A 15,835-nucleotide genomic window follows, 5' to 3' on the forward strand; every position below is an offset into this window, starting at 1 on the left:
ATAGTATATATATTCAAAGCTAAAACTGAGGAGTAGACAAATACAAGCAACATTACAAGAATTCCGTAGCATCACTGCCTCTTTCTTCCGGCCGTTACAACTAGCATGTAGCATACTATGCTACGTAGCGTTTGGAGTGGCATCGCTACTGACGCATTCTCCTGCTCTACCAATTCCCCCACCACATACCTAACTGTTCCATTCATGCGATCAGAATTTTCGTAACGCTCAAAAATTGTAGCAACCTCAGCAAAGAAGTTTTACCTCAAAAAAATTGTTACAGAAATAATATTGGTGCAACAACCACAGGCAATAGCACACACAGGCTGGTAACTGGGCAATGTCCGCAAAAATCACCTCACCAGAAGAGAGTATCAAATGAAAGTAACCTTAGTACGCAATAAAATTTGTCGATGTTGAGTCCCGAAAGTGCCATAAAAACTGGCAATCAAATTTAAATTCCCAATTCTTTCACTATGTCATAAATACTGGGGAAGGCAGGGCGTTGCAATGTTACAAACCAAAGTACAAAAAAATAACCTTTCATAACAGTCTACTGGCATAGGTAGATTTTGAAGTACCTATGTCTCCAGGAAATATTTTATAAACTTCAATAAACTCCTGGAACATTTTAAGAACTTAATGTAGCCTACATGACATCCTACATATTCGCCAATATTCAAATAAGATCAGTTTAACATTTTCTCATATTACATGCAGCAAAAATATTTTGAATGTTTTTAACTAAATGCATCCAGCATTGAATGTCTTAATGAATTTTATATTATGCCTACTAAGGTAGTTATGCAATTATTTTTGATATTTACTTTTTTTCTCCCTTGCACTAATACGGGGTTGTATAAATTTTTTTTTGGATAAAGGGTTAAGGTCACATTAAGATGGTTATTAATAAATCTCAACAAATTTGATACTAAGAAATTTTTTTTATTATTTATTTTATTTCAAACCCTGTTTTACGGTAATAGTTAGTTTCATCAAAAATTGTTCAGCCAAAAGTTTTAGATAAAGTTTGGGTGTTTTACAATAAATTATAATGGATTCGATAGTACATCTATTAAAATAAAGTAATGACATTTGGTCTTTCTACCCTTATTTCCACCCATTGGAGTAATGGTTTGTACTATAAAAAATTGTTTGCGATAAAAGTTTTAGATAAAAATATTAGATTAATACATAATTTGTACGAATTCTATGTTGTGGTTACGAAGGGAGTTATGATTTTTTTTTGTCCTACAACTCTCGTGTTTTCAACCCCTTGCAGTTATGGTTGGTCGTATCAAATCTTATTTAGACAAAAGATTTTATTACTCCTATGAGATAAAATAAGTTCAAATGGTTTGGGGTCTATGGAACATGAAACAAAAAACCATATAAAAATTTTCCAAAAGTCGCAACATGGTACATAATGGCTCCATAGGTAGTATTTATTTGAAATCTACCTAAAGTCATTAATCTTTTAAATTTATAAATAGTTAATCAAACATTACAATTAACAACTTTGGCATTAATAAACCCTAAATAAAAATATACAAAAAATATTTTGAAATGTACACTTTTATATTATATAATCTTTAGTAAAAAAATTAAAGTGTCTCTATGAAGAAAATGTTGCTGGCATAAACAGTAATTGACACATCAAAATTCTTTATTTACAGGAGTCGTTTATAATTAATTCTTTTTTAATACCAACACCACAAATAAATCAGTAAGTGGATATGAAAATGAGAACTAGAGAATAAGTCTTGGAATCATATTTTAAAAAAAACACTAGGCAGCTGTACAAAATTAGTCTGCATAAACCCACACCAAAGAGCAGCATTCCCTAATGTTTTATCTCGTGGCTGATGTAGTCTCTGATCCCGCTGCACAGCCTGTTGGTGGCCTGTTCCAGGACCGCGGTGTCGTGGAAGGATATCGACAGCCGCAGGTAGTTCCGGAAGCCGCCGGCGACGGAGAACCTGCGGCCCGGGATGGCAGCCACCTTGCGGTGCCGCTCGCACCACGAGGCCACGTCTGCGCTGTCGACGCCTTCCGGCAGTCGGACCCAGACGAAGTAGCCACCTCGCGGCCGCACGAAGGAGCAGCCGGGCGGGAGGCCCTCGTCCAGGACGTCGCACACCCGGCTCATGCGTTCCTGCGCACACTCCGGTCAGTGACTCCCGTGCACAGGTTCCCTGTAGTCTACAATCCCACCAGTGGTCGCTAGAAATGTACGGAAATCCAATTTACAGATTGCTGTTAGACAGGGGTGTAGCCGGAGGGGGGGGTTTAGGGGTCCCCCTAGCAACAAATCTTTAATTAATTTCTTATTCATCACTCAAACAAATTCATATTAAATTAATAAAAACTTTTACCATTACAATATTTAAATTTAAGTACCGAAACCCGCTAAAGTAGCACTATTTTACACCTTAAAATCTAAATTTTCCCGGACCCCCCGCTTTAATACTGGAGGAGGGGGGGGGGGGGGGCATGCTTCTTAACACCCCCCATACACAAATCCTGGCTACGCCACTGTGTCAGAAGCTACCAATCGTCTGTTTTCACGAAATGCAATAGATTGTTCACACTGATTTTCAAACATCAGGTAAAATCACAATGCGTGGAGAAGGGCGTCTACAAATAACTGATGAACCAATTTCAAAACTTTTTACTAACCAGTGATGGGTGATACAGATAAAAAACTGATACAGATACATTTCTTTAGGAGATTGGATACCCAATACAACTCTTATTTAATACTTTTTGTAAATTATTACAGTGCAAGTTATCAGAATTTCAATATTTGTAAGTAATACATCAGTACCTAAATTATTATTATTTTAAAATAGATTTTCGGTAGATGACAAAAGAAGTATTAAACTGAATAAAATTTTGGCATACCACAATACACATTATGCCTTTGATTAGGTAATTAACAAACACAACATTCAAGTACAGAAAATTGGAGTAAAAGATGTCTATAGAACTACAAACAGGTAATTAGAAAATATGGGTGACACCTGATTAGATCAAATTTTCTTTTTTTTCACGTGTATTTTTTTTTTTGAGTATCTGTTGGAAACAATATCATTGGAAATTCAGAAAATTGGGAATATCGGCGGATACCAACACTAAAACGATTTCATAAATACATCACTAACATCAACATGGGTTGTTATGGCAGTACATATGGAGTTATGATGTGCAAAAACAAAACAATGTGAAGTGCGCACACTCCCAGTCACCATAGAACACACAGGGGTGTTCAACGCAAGAAAGGCACGTGCGTGCGGCGAAATTCTATGTCGCCGAAAGTGGAGTGTTCAAACAGCTTCTGTAAAGGTTGATAACCATTAAAATGTCAGCCATAAGCTCTTTCATTTATCCCACTTCATCACGAATGACCTTGTATGTATCTCACCTTATACGTCTTCACCAGAAAATTAAGATGCTGCTCTTCCAAGCCCAGTTCTAGAATGCTTGCAAATATACCGGAAACATACTGGTTCACAGCTCCCCCACTCTTCAGTATTCCCCTGCAAACACAAACAGTCACTGCTTTATTTATCAATTGTATATAATTGCGATTTTGCAAACCTTATTTTCACAAAACGATGATGAACATGTCCAAGTTCCCAGATTTACACTTTTCTGAAGTCCCGTGTAATATTGCAGTATGAATTTTTTTTTTCCTTCCAGTTTTCTGCTTTAAGCAATATATTTTCCTGGTCCCTACAGAAACATAAAAACAGTTCCACTGCATTTAGAAAGTACAAGCCAATTTTCTTAGTGCCCTAAATAGAGCAATACGTAATTACTTTGTGGAGTCACCGGATAGACTTGAAGAACTTATACCTATATCTACTTCACGTTGATGAACCAGTTTTCATGACATTTCTCCTTGACAATCCTGAGCCGGTTATAAACAAGGAGAAGAAGCGAGTACCCAATGAAGTGTGACAGGTCAAAACAGTGACTTGGTAACCAACCGATGAGCACTCCAAAATATTTTTATTACGTGTAAAAAAAAATTGGGTAAATACCTGGAGTGACATTAATGCACAAAATAATCGTGGCTCTAGCACATTTCGAGGGGACCCACTCACGAGCCACACAGCACGGACGCCAGTCTCGGGGGCGCCTCGAGCCAGCCCACGCGCACCCCGGGCCCCATGATCTTGGAGAAGGTGCCGTTGGAGACGACGTGACCCCCCTGGAAGCCCTCCGAGCCCCAGTCGTAGGCGAGCAGTCTCCTGGGCGGGCGGACCTCGTCACCGTAGCACAGCAGGTTGTACACGTCGTCGCACACCACCAGCAGGTCCAGCCTCCGGGCGGCTTCCACCAGCGACTGGCAGCAGCCTGGAGGGGAGGCCGTGTCGCAACACCTCGGCGAACACTACATCCACGCATGTTTGTGGAAACACGTATCACTTCCACTTTCAGTTCTAGCTTTTTACAATCATGTTTTTTACAAGTCAAATCAAAATTTTTGAATCAAATACACTATTGTTAACAAGTATCAAATTAAAAAAAAAAAATCAAATTCAAACGTAAAGTGAAACTGTGTTTTCCGTATTTCACAGGAGTCCAAAAAAGTGGATGCAAAAATCTAGTAAAATTTAAAAAAAAAAAAAATAATAATTTAAATTCTAAACAAACACTATTCGTAAAATACAAGAAGTATGTACAAACTATGTGGCAGAAAACAAATGGTGAAATTTCTGAATGAATCTTCTTGGTTTCATACGTGTTTACTCTTTTCACTTACATTTGTGTGAATATCGGAATTGAATAATTAAAAACAATATATATTTTATTTCAAATGCCAGATTGAATATCAAATTAGTCAGTTTAACCTCAACATTTTGAACACTTGAAGTCCCCTTTTTATAGCTATAGTTATTGTAACGATAACTGACAAGTTAGTATTCTATGTCGTAACATAGAATACTTTCTATAATCAAACCTTAACCTTATAAGGCTGATTTAACATTATTATTTTATTGAATAATATATTATAATTTTATTAAAATCAGTAAACATAATTTGCCAGTGACAAAATTTGAACCATGTCCCTTGAGATTAACTAATGCACTCTCTACCCCTGCACTACCCACCTGTTGAGAAACTGGAAGGAGAATATGTATTATAATCATTGTCATGACAAATTTTCTTATTTTTTTAAAACTTGGGATTACTGTTTACTATGACTATTTTAGTTTACCAAATATATTACAGTGAGTTTCACTATAATTATTACAATATTCTGTACTGCATCATGACACAAACTAAGATGTTAAGTATTACTTACCGGTGGAGAACGTCAAGCCAGTGGGATTGTGGAAGACAGGCATTGTATAGTACATGGCCCAGAATAGTTTCTCATCGCTAAGGTGCCTCTGTTTGTTGCTTCGTAGTTCCCTTGCTATCCGTTCAAGAGCCTGTGTGTCAACACCTTCTTCAGTCATTGGAACTACAGCACACAGGATATTTAGGAAATGAAACCTAACTTCTATAAACCTTCACTACGATAAAGAACATACAACACTTAGAATTATTAAATATCACCTTAAATAGGGTGAATAGAAACAGTATGTACAAATATTTACACATTCAATTGTTTCGTTAAGATTTCATACATATTGTAAGTTATTTGTCATTTAGAGTGATTATCGTTAAAGGATTTTACATTTCGGTACCTCGAAGGCATAAGACACTATGTCACATAAACCATATTTTTCATGAGAGCAGTTTACAGAATTTTAAATAGTACCTCATTTATTTACTCAACTATTTTCTACCCAAAATATGTGAATTTTTGACACATTGAAGATCTTTGTGTTGTATGACATTAGAAAGAACTTCAAACGGTGGTCAAGTTTATGGTTGAAAGTGCATTTTGCCTGAGAGTGGACATAAGTGTCTTATGCCTCCGAGGTACAGATATGAAGAGAGTTTGAGCATTCTGTTTATATTCACCCCGTCTTATGGTATATAACTTTTGTATGACAACATATAAATTGAGAAGGGGTTGTGGGTACTGGGCAGACAGATTTCTTTCCTCTTATTGGAATAATTGAGGTTTTGTTTCCTCTTAGATCCAAGACAGATTTTCCACTAGTGGGTTTACTCTGGCGACTCGTTTTGCCACCAAATTCATTCTGATGCAGCTGTTCCTTCTTCGCCTTCCTGCATGTGCCTCTCACGAGGTAAACTTGCTCGTGCGGTTCAGGTGGTTCGACTAAATTTATGGTAGACAGGTAATGAGTAAATTGTAGCGGTTAGGTCCGCTAGCTTCATACATCGCGCGTCTGCGCGGGCGTAGGCGCACCTCCCCCCTCCTCCTTCCCCCTCCTAGTGTGTGTTTCATTTCTTCTCGCCTCCCCTCCTGGGGTTGGCGCATGCGCGCTGTGCCGCGCCGATTTTATAAAAGCCGATGTTAGGTAGTCTTGTTAGCCTGATTCACTCGTCTCGACTGGTCTTGTCCAGTAGCTTGAGTGACTACATTGTCTGTTTTGGCATGTAGTCTGTTAATTCTTATTAAAATTCTCACTATTAAAATTGTCTAATCATTTATGTCATTATTGAAGTGAAACTTGTAAACGTAAATGCAATCATACATGCTGTCTTTTACTCTCTAACACAACAGTATTATTTTGGCAATATTAAATGCAATATTGACGTTAATCGTATTTCCAGTAATTAACCATGCTCCCAAACACCTTACCGCAGTCCCAGCCATGCTATGGCCTTCCCTCCTCGCATCCATGCCTATAGGTATTCAAAATAAAAAATTAATTCAACCATCTAGTAGTAGTTGGGTTATAGTGGGAAATCAAACGAAGTGCCACCCCATCCCATTCAACTCCTGTATGGTATGGCTCGTCACAGCTGAAATTTAACAGCCATATTTGAACTGGGAAAGTAACACTGTAATGTTAATAGTACAGCTAGAGGCTTGAAGACATTACACAAAATGGTTAACTTTGCTTGTGGGTTTTAGCTGCATCAATTAGAAATAAATTATTTTTGACTTTTCTGTCAACATTCGAGAGCAGTTGCTGACTGCTAAATCCCCCACTGGTTAGAACTGAAATGGTTCTCAGACTTAATACTTATCACATATGAGGAGGCCCGTAACATAGTGGTGCGAGTCTTCAGTTTTGCAGCTTTAAGTTAACTACGTATTTCCACATAAAAATTATTATTTGGTATAGAAAAATCAAATACAGTATGCTGAGGTTTTTGACTTAAGCAACTATGTTCTGGAGCCCATCATATGCATCTGTGCTTCGGAAGAATGAAACACACAGCGGATATATGTGACATAATGTACAGTATTGTGTAACTTGTCCGCACCTGGCACCACCGTCATGTCCGGGAACTGTCTAAAGACCTCTAGAGCAATCATGTACGTAACTTCATCCACGAAAATGACAGCGTTGCTCGGCAAGAAAGTGTTCATGATCAGCATGAGCCCATGTGAGGCCCCACACGTCAGCACCAAGTCTTGCCTGGGAACACACATGGCGGTGTACGATGAGTGATGTGCGTAGAATAACAGGGCGTTCTTTTGTACCTTAATAATTATTCTGTCAAAATGGCTCACTTGGGTAAAAAGTGCTGTCCATACTGCAAGGACACTAGAAGGGATGCGAGCATACCAAGAAGATTCTACAGTAAAATGATTCATAGAATTGAATTTGCCAGCACCCCGAACCAGCCATTTCAAGCAAAAAAAAAAGTGCCAAAGCATTAATTATTTAAAATGTGTCTCAAAAATTACAATAGTATGTAAATGGTTTTTGTGCAAACAATCAGAGCTCCTATAAGATAAGTTTAAGGCAATTAACTATGAAGATTAAAGTCTACACTACATAAATGCCAGAGACAAACTACAACTAGGAAAATTATGTGCATATAAGAAGACTTGCAGCGGCCGTCAACTATTCCTGCAACACCAATGTCAGTGCAATGGCATCAATTCCAAACATATTTTATTGACCACCTGATGGAAGTATTGAGGAATTATTTTATTTTCTTCTCTCTCATCTCAATAAGTTTGACTTAAAATAAAACTAAGTGTTAACTTTGCATCTTTACTATGTTTCTGTACATACTAAATACTATACTCTTCACAGATTTTGATTATATAATACCATCAAACTTTTACACAGCTACTTTTTCACTTTTCTTCAACACATTTTAACTTACCATAAAAAAATTGTACAAAATAAAGTGAGTCTTTCAGTTCTTGCCAGTGATGTGCAACATCTAACCTATAATACTTAAAAATAATTCTGAGCATGATAGATAAATAAATAAATAAATAAATAAATAAATAAATAAATAAATAAATAAATAAATAAATAAATAAATATACACACACGCACACGCAAATTGTGTTCTCAACTACATTTCTTGACGTGAATCACACATAGTTTCCGCACCCGCCACTAGAATACACTGCCGGAGGGAGCAGCTCTAAGTTGACTAATGAATCATTCGCTTTGCAAAGAGCAAGATTTTTAACTATGTAATGAAATAATGCAAACAAAAGTGTAACAGACTTGAAGAAATACTAAACCCCAGCTTTGGACCTGATTTTCGACAAGAAATTTGATTAAAATACTGTTCTTCTTGCTAAAATTCATTAAAAAGTTTCTCTTTGTGAACTTTGGTTCACACCATTCACTTCAGGTAACAACACCATGGTTACACATTTCCATTCCATTCACGAAATTACTCCTACCAAATGCTGTATTCCAAGAATTAAGATGTTGCACATAAAAAAAAAAGGTTTCACAGTTATAACCAGCACATTTCTAAAAAATTTACTAACAGGTTGTATGCTGGTATTTAAAAACTTTGAAAAAAAAACTAATTACGAAATAGAGACACTGCTTCATCTGTGAGAAGTCATGAACCTTCCACACATGAAAGAGGCTGAATTATGAAAAATGTCCCTCATTCAATTTTGAATACAATATGCCCTTGCATTCTATAATTTGTGAAAATAATAAATGTACTGATTATATAGTATTTGTAACCCACATCCAACAGGCATTTGCGACGTTTTCTACCCAGGTCATCACAGTCACCTGCTCTGGCTAAACGTGACGGCAGCTCACCTGTTGACAGTCTCGCCGTAGCGGGCGGTCAGGAACTCTGCCAGCTGCGCTCTGTAGTCCCACAGGCCAGCCATTGGTCCGTATTGGAACAAGTACGCGTTCTCTTGCTCCTTCTCCTGAAACATTCAACCTTAATAAGGGACATCAGTTATTGTGCATGAGACTTTTTGTTGTAGGGAGATATGTTTCGAAAACGCTACATTTAATATAAGATTATCACAAATACTTTGATTAATTGATTATGTATTTAAGACTCAGTCTCACACGCCATGTTAATTATTATTTTTTTTTTCTTCATCATTACTTATTTTATGTGGTATTTCTTACAATTTTAACTAAATACCTCCCTTTCATCTGCTGTTATGCCACAAATATATTCAACAGATATTTACTTAGTGTGATTTCATGGCTGTAAAAAGGCATGCATGTGATGATAAATATGAAGACTTTCACAACTTTTTACATCCGTCATATTACACCAAGTTAATATATGTTGAATATATTTGTGGCAGAGCAATAAATGCAAGGGAGGTAATAAGTTAAAATTTTAGAAACAGCCCTTAAATAACAGTAATGACGAAAATATGAAAAAAATCAACATAGCGTGTGAGTCCCAGTCTATGTATTAATTTGTATGTACCAGGATCATCAACTGGAAACTACTTAATGTATCTTCCTGGTTTCAAATTTTTTTTTTGTAGCTACACCAATTATGATTGCAGGGTTCGATAACTGGGAGGAAAACTTCTCGACTGGGTAGCCCAGAAGTATTTTTCCTGAGTGGTGATTAGGAATGACTCCCTACATGGAGCAGAGAGAAACTTATAGAAGAGGCAGAAACATGCGTAACCAGAGAAAACCAACTTGCGCAAAGGCATCTCTAATGTTTTCAAATTAACAAACAATTTTGGTTCAGTCACCAGAACTAAATCTGAAAAGCTGTGGTGAGGCTGGAAAGTGACTTTTATAACTGTTTAATTTTAACAGTTGGCGGCTATTAAACAGTGTCCCCTTTCCTCTCTAATACACACACACCCACACACACTCATGGTGCTTCTTCGATTGGTTTTTGCCGTGCGAGTGCTGGTAAGAGGTGATAGATTATGTGGTTATGGAAATGAGTGGGAGGGGGTGTTAGAAGTGGCACGTGACAAACTGGCTAGGAAAGTCACTTTCCAAAATGTACATGCAAGTTACTTTAATGCATCAGGGTTGAATGAAAGTGTAGTTGCTTGATCTTCAAGTTGGTCTTGGCGCAAGCAGTCATGTTTGCTTCGGAGGCAACCCAGCCTGTGTTGTGGGTTGGCACAAGCAGATCCTAGTTTCTGAAAACGCTGAGCACTGACGTAATAATGGTCTAGCCTTTGTTCAATTATTAAACAGAGCAGTTGGCACCACTGATGCTAGTGCGGCACCGACAAACAAGCGTCACATTTGCATGAAAGGGGTCATTAGACACAGTGTGCCGTCCATGTCGATAGAAACCAGCATTGCTGCTCCTCCAGCATTCTCATGGGAGATTTTTGTCGCATGATATAAATTATTGACAGAAGCAAGTTAGATATGAATACATATAAGTTTGGCATGATATGACAAAGGATACCTTGATGCAGTGGTGGTTTTGTAGGAGGCACATAACCCTCCAGAACTAAAAAAATTATATATATAAATAGAGATAAAAATACTCTAACCCATTATTTTGATAATGACATTTGAAAATGCAAGCCATATGTTTAGTGAACCTTTTGAGGGTAATGATTTTTTTCAAAAATTTGGACACCCCATAACTGAGAGGTATTCCATACCACCCAAAATTGTCCAGTCATTCCTCCTCCCCCTTCATCTACCTCCCATTTCTAAAGTTGGGTCTTGGCCCTACCTTGCTGACACTTCCTCAGACAAGAAACCTGAGAGATGTGATTTGGGACAGGTGTGAGGAAGTAGACAATTATATGAACCGGTCAACAGACCACAGACCGCAGAAGGCACTTGGGGCTGAGGTATGATTCACCAGTCTGTGTGCCGTTGCCTGCGAGAAAATGGCGATGCATTTTTTGAGCAGATCCGGTCCGGGGGCCCCCGCACTCAGGTTCACGACCTCCTTGTTGTAAACGTTCAGTACCCCTTTGTGGTCGAACAAGTGATTCTGAGGGAGGTCTTTAATCTCTTCGGTCGTGTAGTCTGCCATCTAGAAGAAAAAAAAAAAGTACGAAAAGACCAATCATCAAACAAACATCTGTGCTTCATGAGGTTTTATTTTTACGAGCTTACTAGCAAGATTACAAGCTAGATTACATAAGATTTGCTCTCTGAACTCTCTTATCAAAGGTGTCCACAAATGGATATAATACCATAATTAAAAATAAATCTCAATGCCATATTGTATCATCCTTAAAAATACTTGGTACATACATTAAGGCAGCATTAACTTGCAAAAACTTACTTTTCAGTCAATGTCTTTTAAATTGTGTTTGCACTCTACAAGACGTACACTAAGCATTAGTACATAATATTTTATTTTTCACATTTTTAACTTATGAGGAAGCAGATTTTACTAATTTTATTTTAGGATAGCCAAAATAACATTTTTAACAAAACTACAAATAAATCCATTTTAAATAGTTTGCAAATGGCGTACCAGTTCAACACAATTGCCTGGATTATTTTGTCAAGTGCATCAAAATTATTTTCTGCTGTATGTAATGTACGTATTGTACAATATTTTAGTAATGCAAGTCTAGAATTTTACCAAACAAATCTGCTGCTACTATAATGTTTGAGTCTGAAGTGACATCAAATATGAAAATGATTAGTGTTGTTAAAGTTAGTTTAATCTCTCAATTTAGGAGGTAGGGGAATACAAGTACCTGGGAGTAACCCTACAGAGTGACCCAGGTTGGGGTTGCATCATTGTTTTGGATAAAAATTAATGCAATACTAACTTCCAACAAATTTTTAGGTCTAGAATGATTAAATTAAGTTCTGTACAACTACATTTGGGTGATGCTACACTTGCTCACCTTTGTACAGATTTGTGACAATATTCTAATTCCCCTATGTACAGGATGATTCTTGATGCCAGTTTTCGAGCAACTTCGTAACAGTTTGTAACAGCGACTCATCTATAAAAACACATACAGAGGCTGTTCTTTAATAAGGTATTCTTTGAAAATTTGTTTTCAAATTCCTCCTACATTATTATGGTTATAATTTATAATAGTGCATTTTAAAGTCTTAAAAAAATGTTCATAAAATATAATTGTTTTATAGCTCCATAAAGTGATTTCTTAAGCCAGGACTACAAATAATTTACGAGTTTTAAAAGTCATGAAAGAGTCTGTGATATTCACACAGAATAATTAAATTTGTTATAAACAACCAGAGACAAGCAAAGACACTGCATTGTAAAATAGTTTATCTTGGACATGAAAACCACACTTTTCACAAGTAGACAAATCTTTGAACATTCATGGCTACAATATAATTTAATTAAGAACCAAGAAGTTTTAAATAATCTGTACTTCAGAGGCATATGACACTGTCATAAAAACCAAATTTTTCATGAGAGCAGTTTAAATAATTTTAAGTAGTGTTTTGCATGTGTACTCAACTGTTTTTAACCTAAAATATCTACATTCTTGACATATAGATCGTAGTGTTGTATGCCACTACAAAGAACATCAAACCATAGTCAAGTTTGTGGTTAAAAATGCATTTCGCCCAAAAGTGGACAGAGTGTATTATGCCTCATAGGTAAAGTATAATCAATGCAGTCTCTCATAAGTACTGATAGGCTAGTATTGGCAATATTATGAGTAACACTTTATGTTCATCCATGTACACAATTAGTATTAACTCTGCTAATAACCCTTTACTTAACTCGCCTTACAAATTCTTCTGCATCTGGCATAATAGGATTCAACAGCTGCAAGATGCACATTTTAACATCTAACTAGTTTTTTCAAAATTTATGTCAATTCAATGCTATAACAATCATAATCATAGCTATACCGGCATTGCTGATGTGTCTGTACCTAATTCTCTTGCTTACTTACTTGTGTCATGCAAGTTCTACAACAGCAGGTGGTAAAGAAGGGAGGAAGGAGTTAGGGTTCATTGGCAGGAAGTTGTAGGGAACAGAAAGGGTGGTAAAGGCAGAGGTGTACTCGTCAAGTCAGTGAGGCTGATGATGGAGTTTGCGACAGCGATTTGAGAACTGTATCTGGCTCTGTTGACGGGTTTAAGATAGCTGGGCTAAAATTCCTATGTCGTGGCTTTTCTGCAGTAAAATAATTCAATTTCGGAATTCCTCTATTCACCCTAAAACAGCATTTCTAAATGTCTACTGGTTTCTGAGAAATTACAGTTTGTAGGTTACATTAGATAGCCTAAGTAGTGAAGCGGCTGTCGCTTTGTTTTGTGCTTTAATTGCATTTCCGATCCTGTGGTTTTCCATATGTAAGAAAGTGTATATTTTGTATTTGGATACTGTTACTCAATGAAAAGTAAATAATAATTTAAATAACACCAAGCATTAATGTGGATTTCTTTTTAGTAGTATTAAGGCGCGAAGCGACAACTTGTTATGGGTAACCTGACATACAAAAATATTATTATTATGTTTGATACACGTAATGACAATTTCTTTATATGTCAGGTTACATGCTATCGCACATATCAAGTCGGTGCTTCCTGTCTCCGTACTGCTAAAAAAAATCCCTGTCAAGAGTTGATACTTGGATTTGCATGCACAGTAGGGACTCTCATAATTTTTTTTTAAATTATTATTTACATTCCATTGCATAACAATATCCAAATACAAACATATGGAAAACCACAGTAGGATTGACAACGAAATTAAAGCACGTGGCGATGGTCGCTTCACTGCATACGCTAGCTAATGTAACCTACAAATGGTAATTTCTCAGAAACCAGTAGGAATTTAGAAACACTATTTACAGAGTAAATAGAGGAAAACCTTTAGTAGGTATTAAAAAAAAAAAAATGAGGAATTTTATTATTAATTTATAGAAAAGCCGCGACATAAGAATTTTACCATAGCCGGAGAAGATACAGTACAGGACAGCGAGATGGGTAATGAGTTTGTATAGAGAAGGGAAAGGGGAGGAGATAAACATAGGCCATCAGTGATGATTAACGAGCTAGGATGGGAAACACTAAAGGCCCTGCTACAATTGACTTGTCCCATGCAAATGTCCGTTGGACACTACTCGCTGATTGGTCCACGTGACCCTGTGATGTCATGTCTCTTGTCCCTTCGTCCCTATCCCACCGTATCCCATGCAGATGGCGAACTTTTATAATTTTGTCCCTTATTGATGTGTCCCATGCTGCAAGAACTTTAAAAACATGCGAACAAGAAGTAAACAAATATCGATGAAATGAAAAAAAATATGTAAATACATAAGCGTGCAGGAAAATAGTAGTGTTGTAGTATAAAAAAATAAACAAAGTAATTTTTGTGAATTGTTTGTGAATTGACTACTGTGAAGTTAAATGGAAGTAACAACGGACGAGATATTAATAAGTGCTGTTCAATTACGCCCGGAATTGTTCAACATCAAAGACAGAAACTTTAAAAACTATAATTATGCTCGTTGTTTACAAAACATTAATTTCTTCCGGAATTTTGTGGCCTCTCAAATAATAAACTGCCACAACACTTCAGAAATATAAAAAAGTAACGTTAAAATGTCTGCCAAAACTACTGCACTCTAGTGGTGGTATTTGAAATGTTTACATTTGGACAACTTGGGACATAACTGTTGTGGCAGCACATTTTCATGAGACCATGGGCCAAACTGCCATGATGGACCAAGGGACCAAGGGGCATGGCAATTGTAGCGGGGCCTTAAAAGGGAAAAAGGCAGGTTGAAAGGCTGCTGACACCAGTTCAAAACGATCAAGTGGGGTGGATGTTGGAGCAAGCTTGGCAGTATGTTGCCCAGAGGTGGGTACAGTAAGAGGAGAGACTATGAGTGGAAGATACAGAAAAAATATCACGCAAAAAGAACGAGGGAAGCACTCATTTCTAGTTTAGACAGGGCGGGAGTAGAACGGTCTTTCGGGGAAGTTACTGAAAGTGATAGGTGTCAAAAAAATACGGAGAAAGCTAAAAGGGTAAATATATTACGTCACTGCTTTTCGCAAAGTGAACAAAAAATTACGAAAATACCATTTTCCAACACTAGTGACATTCCTCTATTCACCCTGAAAACAGCATTAATAAATATGTAATGGTTCATGATAAATCACACTTTCAACTTACGTAACCTTACCTATGCATGGACAATGCCCCACCTTGGTCAAGTTCCATATGTATATGACCAACACCAACAAAATACATACTGTAGGATTCCATGATGGTTTTACACTAAAAACCTATAATTAAAAACATCAACCCAAGATAATAGACACACTTTTTTTAATTAAAAAAATCAGAAATTAATAAAAATAACTTAAATATGTAAAAAAAAAAGTTCAAAAAATTGTTTAACCGGAAAATAATTTTGTTTTAAATAAACGAACTTGAAAAATATACTAAATATTAACCTCACAAAAACAATAAGTATTTATTATTTCATAGGGATAAAAAAGAGGATTTTCCGAAATTAAAAAATAATTCCAGCGTTAACTAATTGTTTTATTTACAATAAGTACAATCCATAATTTTTTAGCTA

The 15,835-nt window shown here is 36.6% G+C and overlaps 1 protein-coding gene across 7 annotated transcripts; it reads right to left on the reverse strand.

The window, feature by feature from the left end:
* Nucleotides 1-1,648: 1,648 nt before the first annotated feature.
* LOC134535962 (2-aminoadipate transaminase) lies at nt 1,649-15,532 on the reverse strand. 7 transcript variants are annotated; one of them, XM_063375409.1, is made up of 9 exons: nt 15,434-15,532; nt 12,155-12,256; nt 11,146-11,322; nt 9,135-9,250; nt 7,363-7,517; nt 5,315-5,476; nt 4,110-4,362; nt 3,425-3,539; nt 1,649-2,155 (listed from the first exon to the last, which is right to left on the reverse strand). In XM_063375409.1, the coding sequence occupies exons 2-9, from the start codon at nt 12,254-12,256 to the stop codon at nt 1,844-1,846; spliced, it is 1,392 nt and encodes a 463-aa protein (XP_063231479.1). In that variant the 5' UTR covers nt 15,434-15,532; the 3' UTR covers nt 1,649-1,843. The 7 variants fall into 7 exon arrangements, with proteins under 7 accessions (XP_063231479.1, XP_063231483.1, XP_063231480.1 ...); XM_063375413.1 differs by having other exon boundaries at nt 9,135-9,247; nt 15,434-15,516; XM_063375410.1 differs by having other exon boundaries at nt 15,424-15,474.
* Between the last annotated feature and the right edge of the window lie 303 nt (nt 15,533-15,835).

The sequence above is a fragment of the Bacillus rossius genome, chromosome 10 (genome assembly GCF_032445375.1).
Source record: "Bacillus rossius redtenbacheri isolate Brsri chromosome 10, Brsri_v3, whole genome shotgun sequence".
Lineage (NCBI taxonomy): Eukaryota > Metazoa > Arthropoda > Insecta > Phasmatodea > Bacillidae > Bacillus > Bacillus rossius.

Excerpts from the sequence above, each read along its gene's own strand:
- LOC134535962 (XM_063375406.1), bottom strand. The coding sequence starts at position 15,400 with ATGAACCATTACATATTTATTAATGCTGTTTTCAGG. Across the intron at positions 9,251-11,145 it reads AGGCAACGGCACACAGACTG|GAGAAGGAGCAAGAGAACGC; the intron begins GTGAATCATACC and ends TGAATGTTTCAG. Across the intron at positions 3,540-4,109 it reads GCGTCCGTGCTGTGTGGCTC|GGGAATACTGAAGAGTGGGG; the intron begins GTGAGTGGGTCC and ends TTGTGTTTGCAG.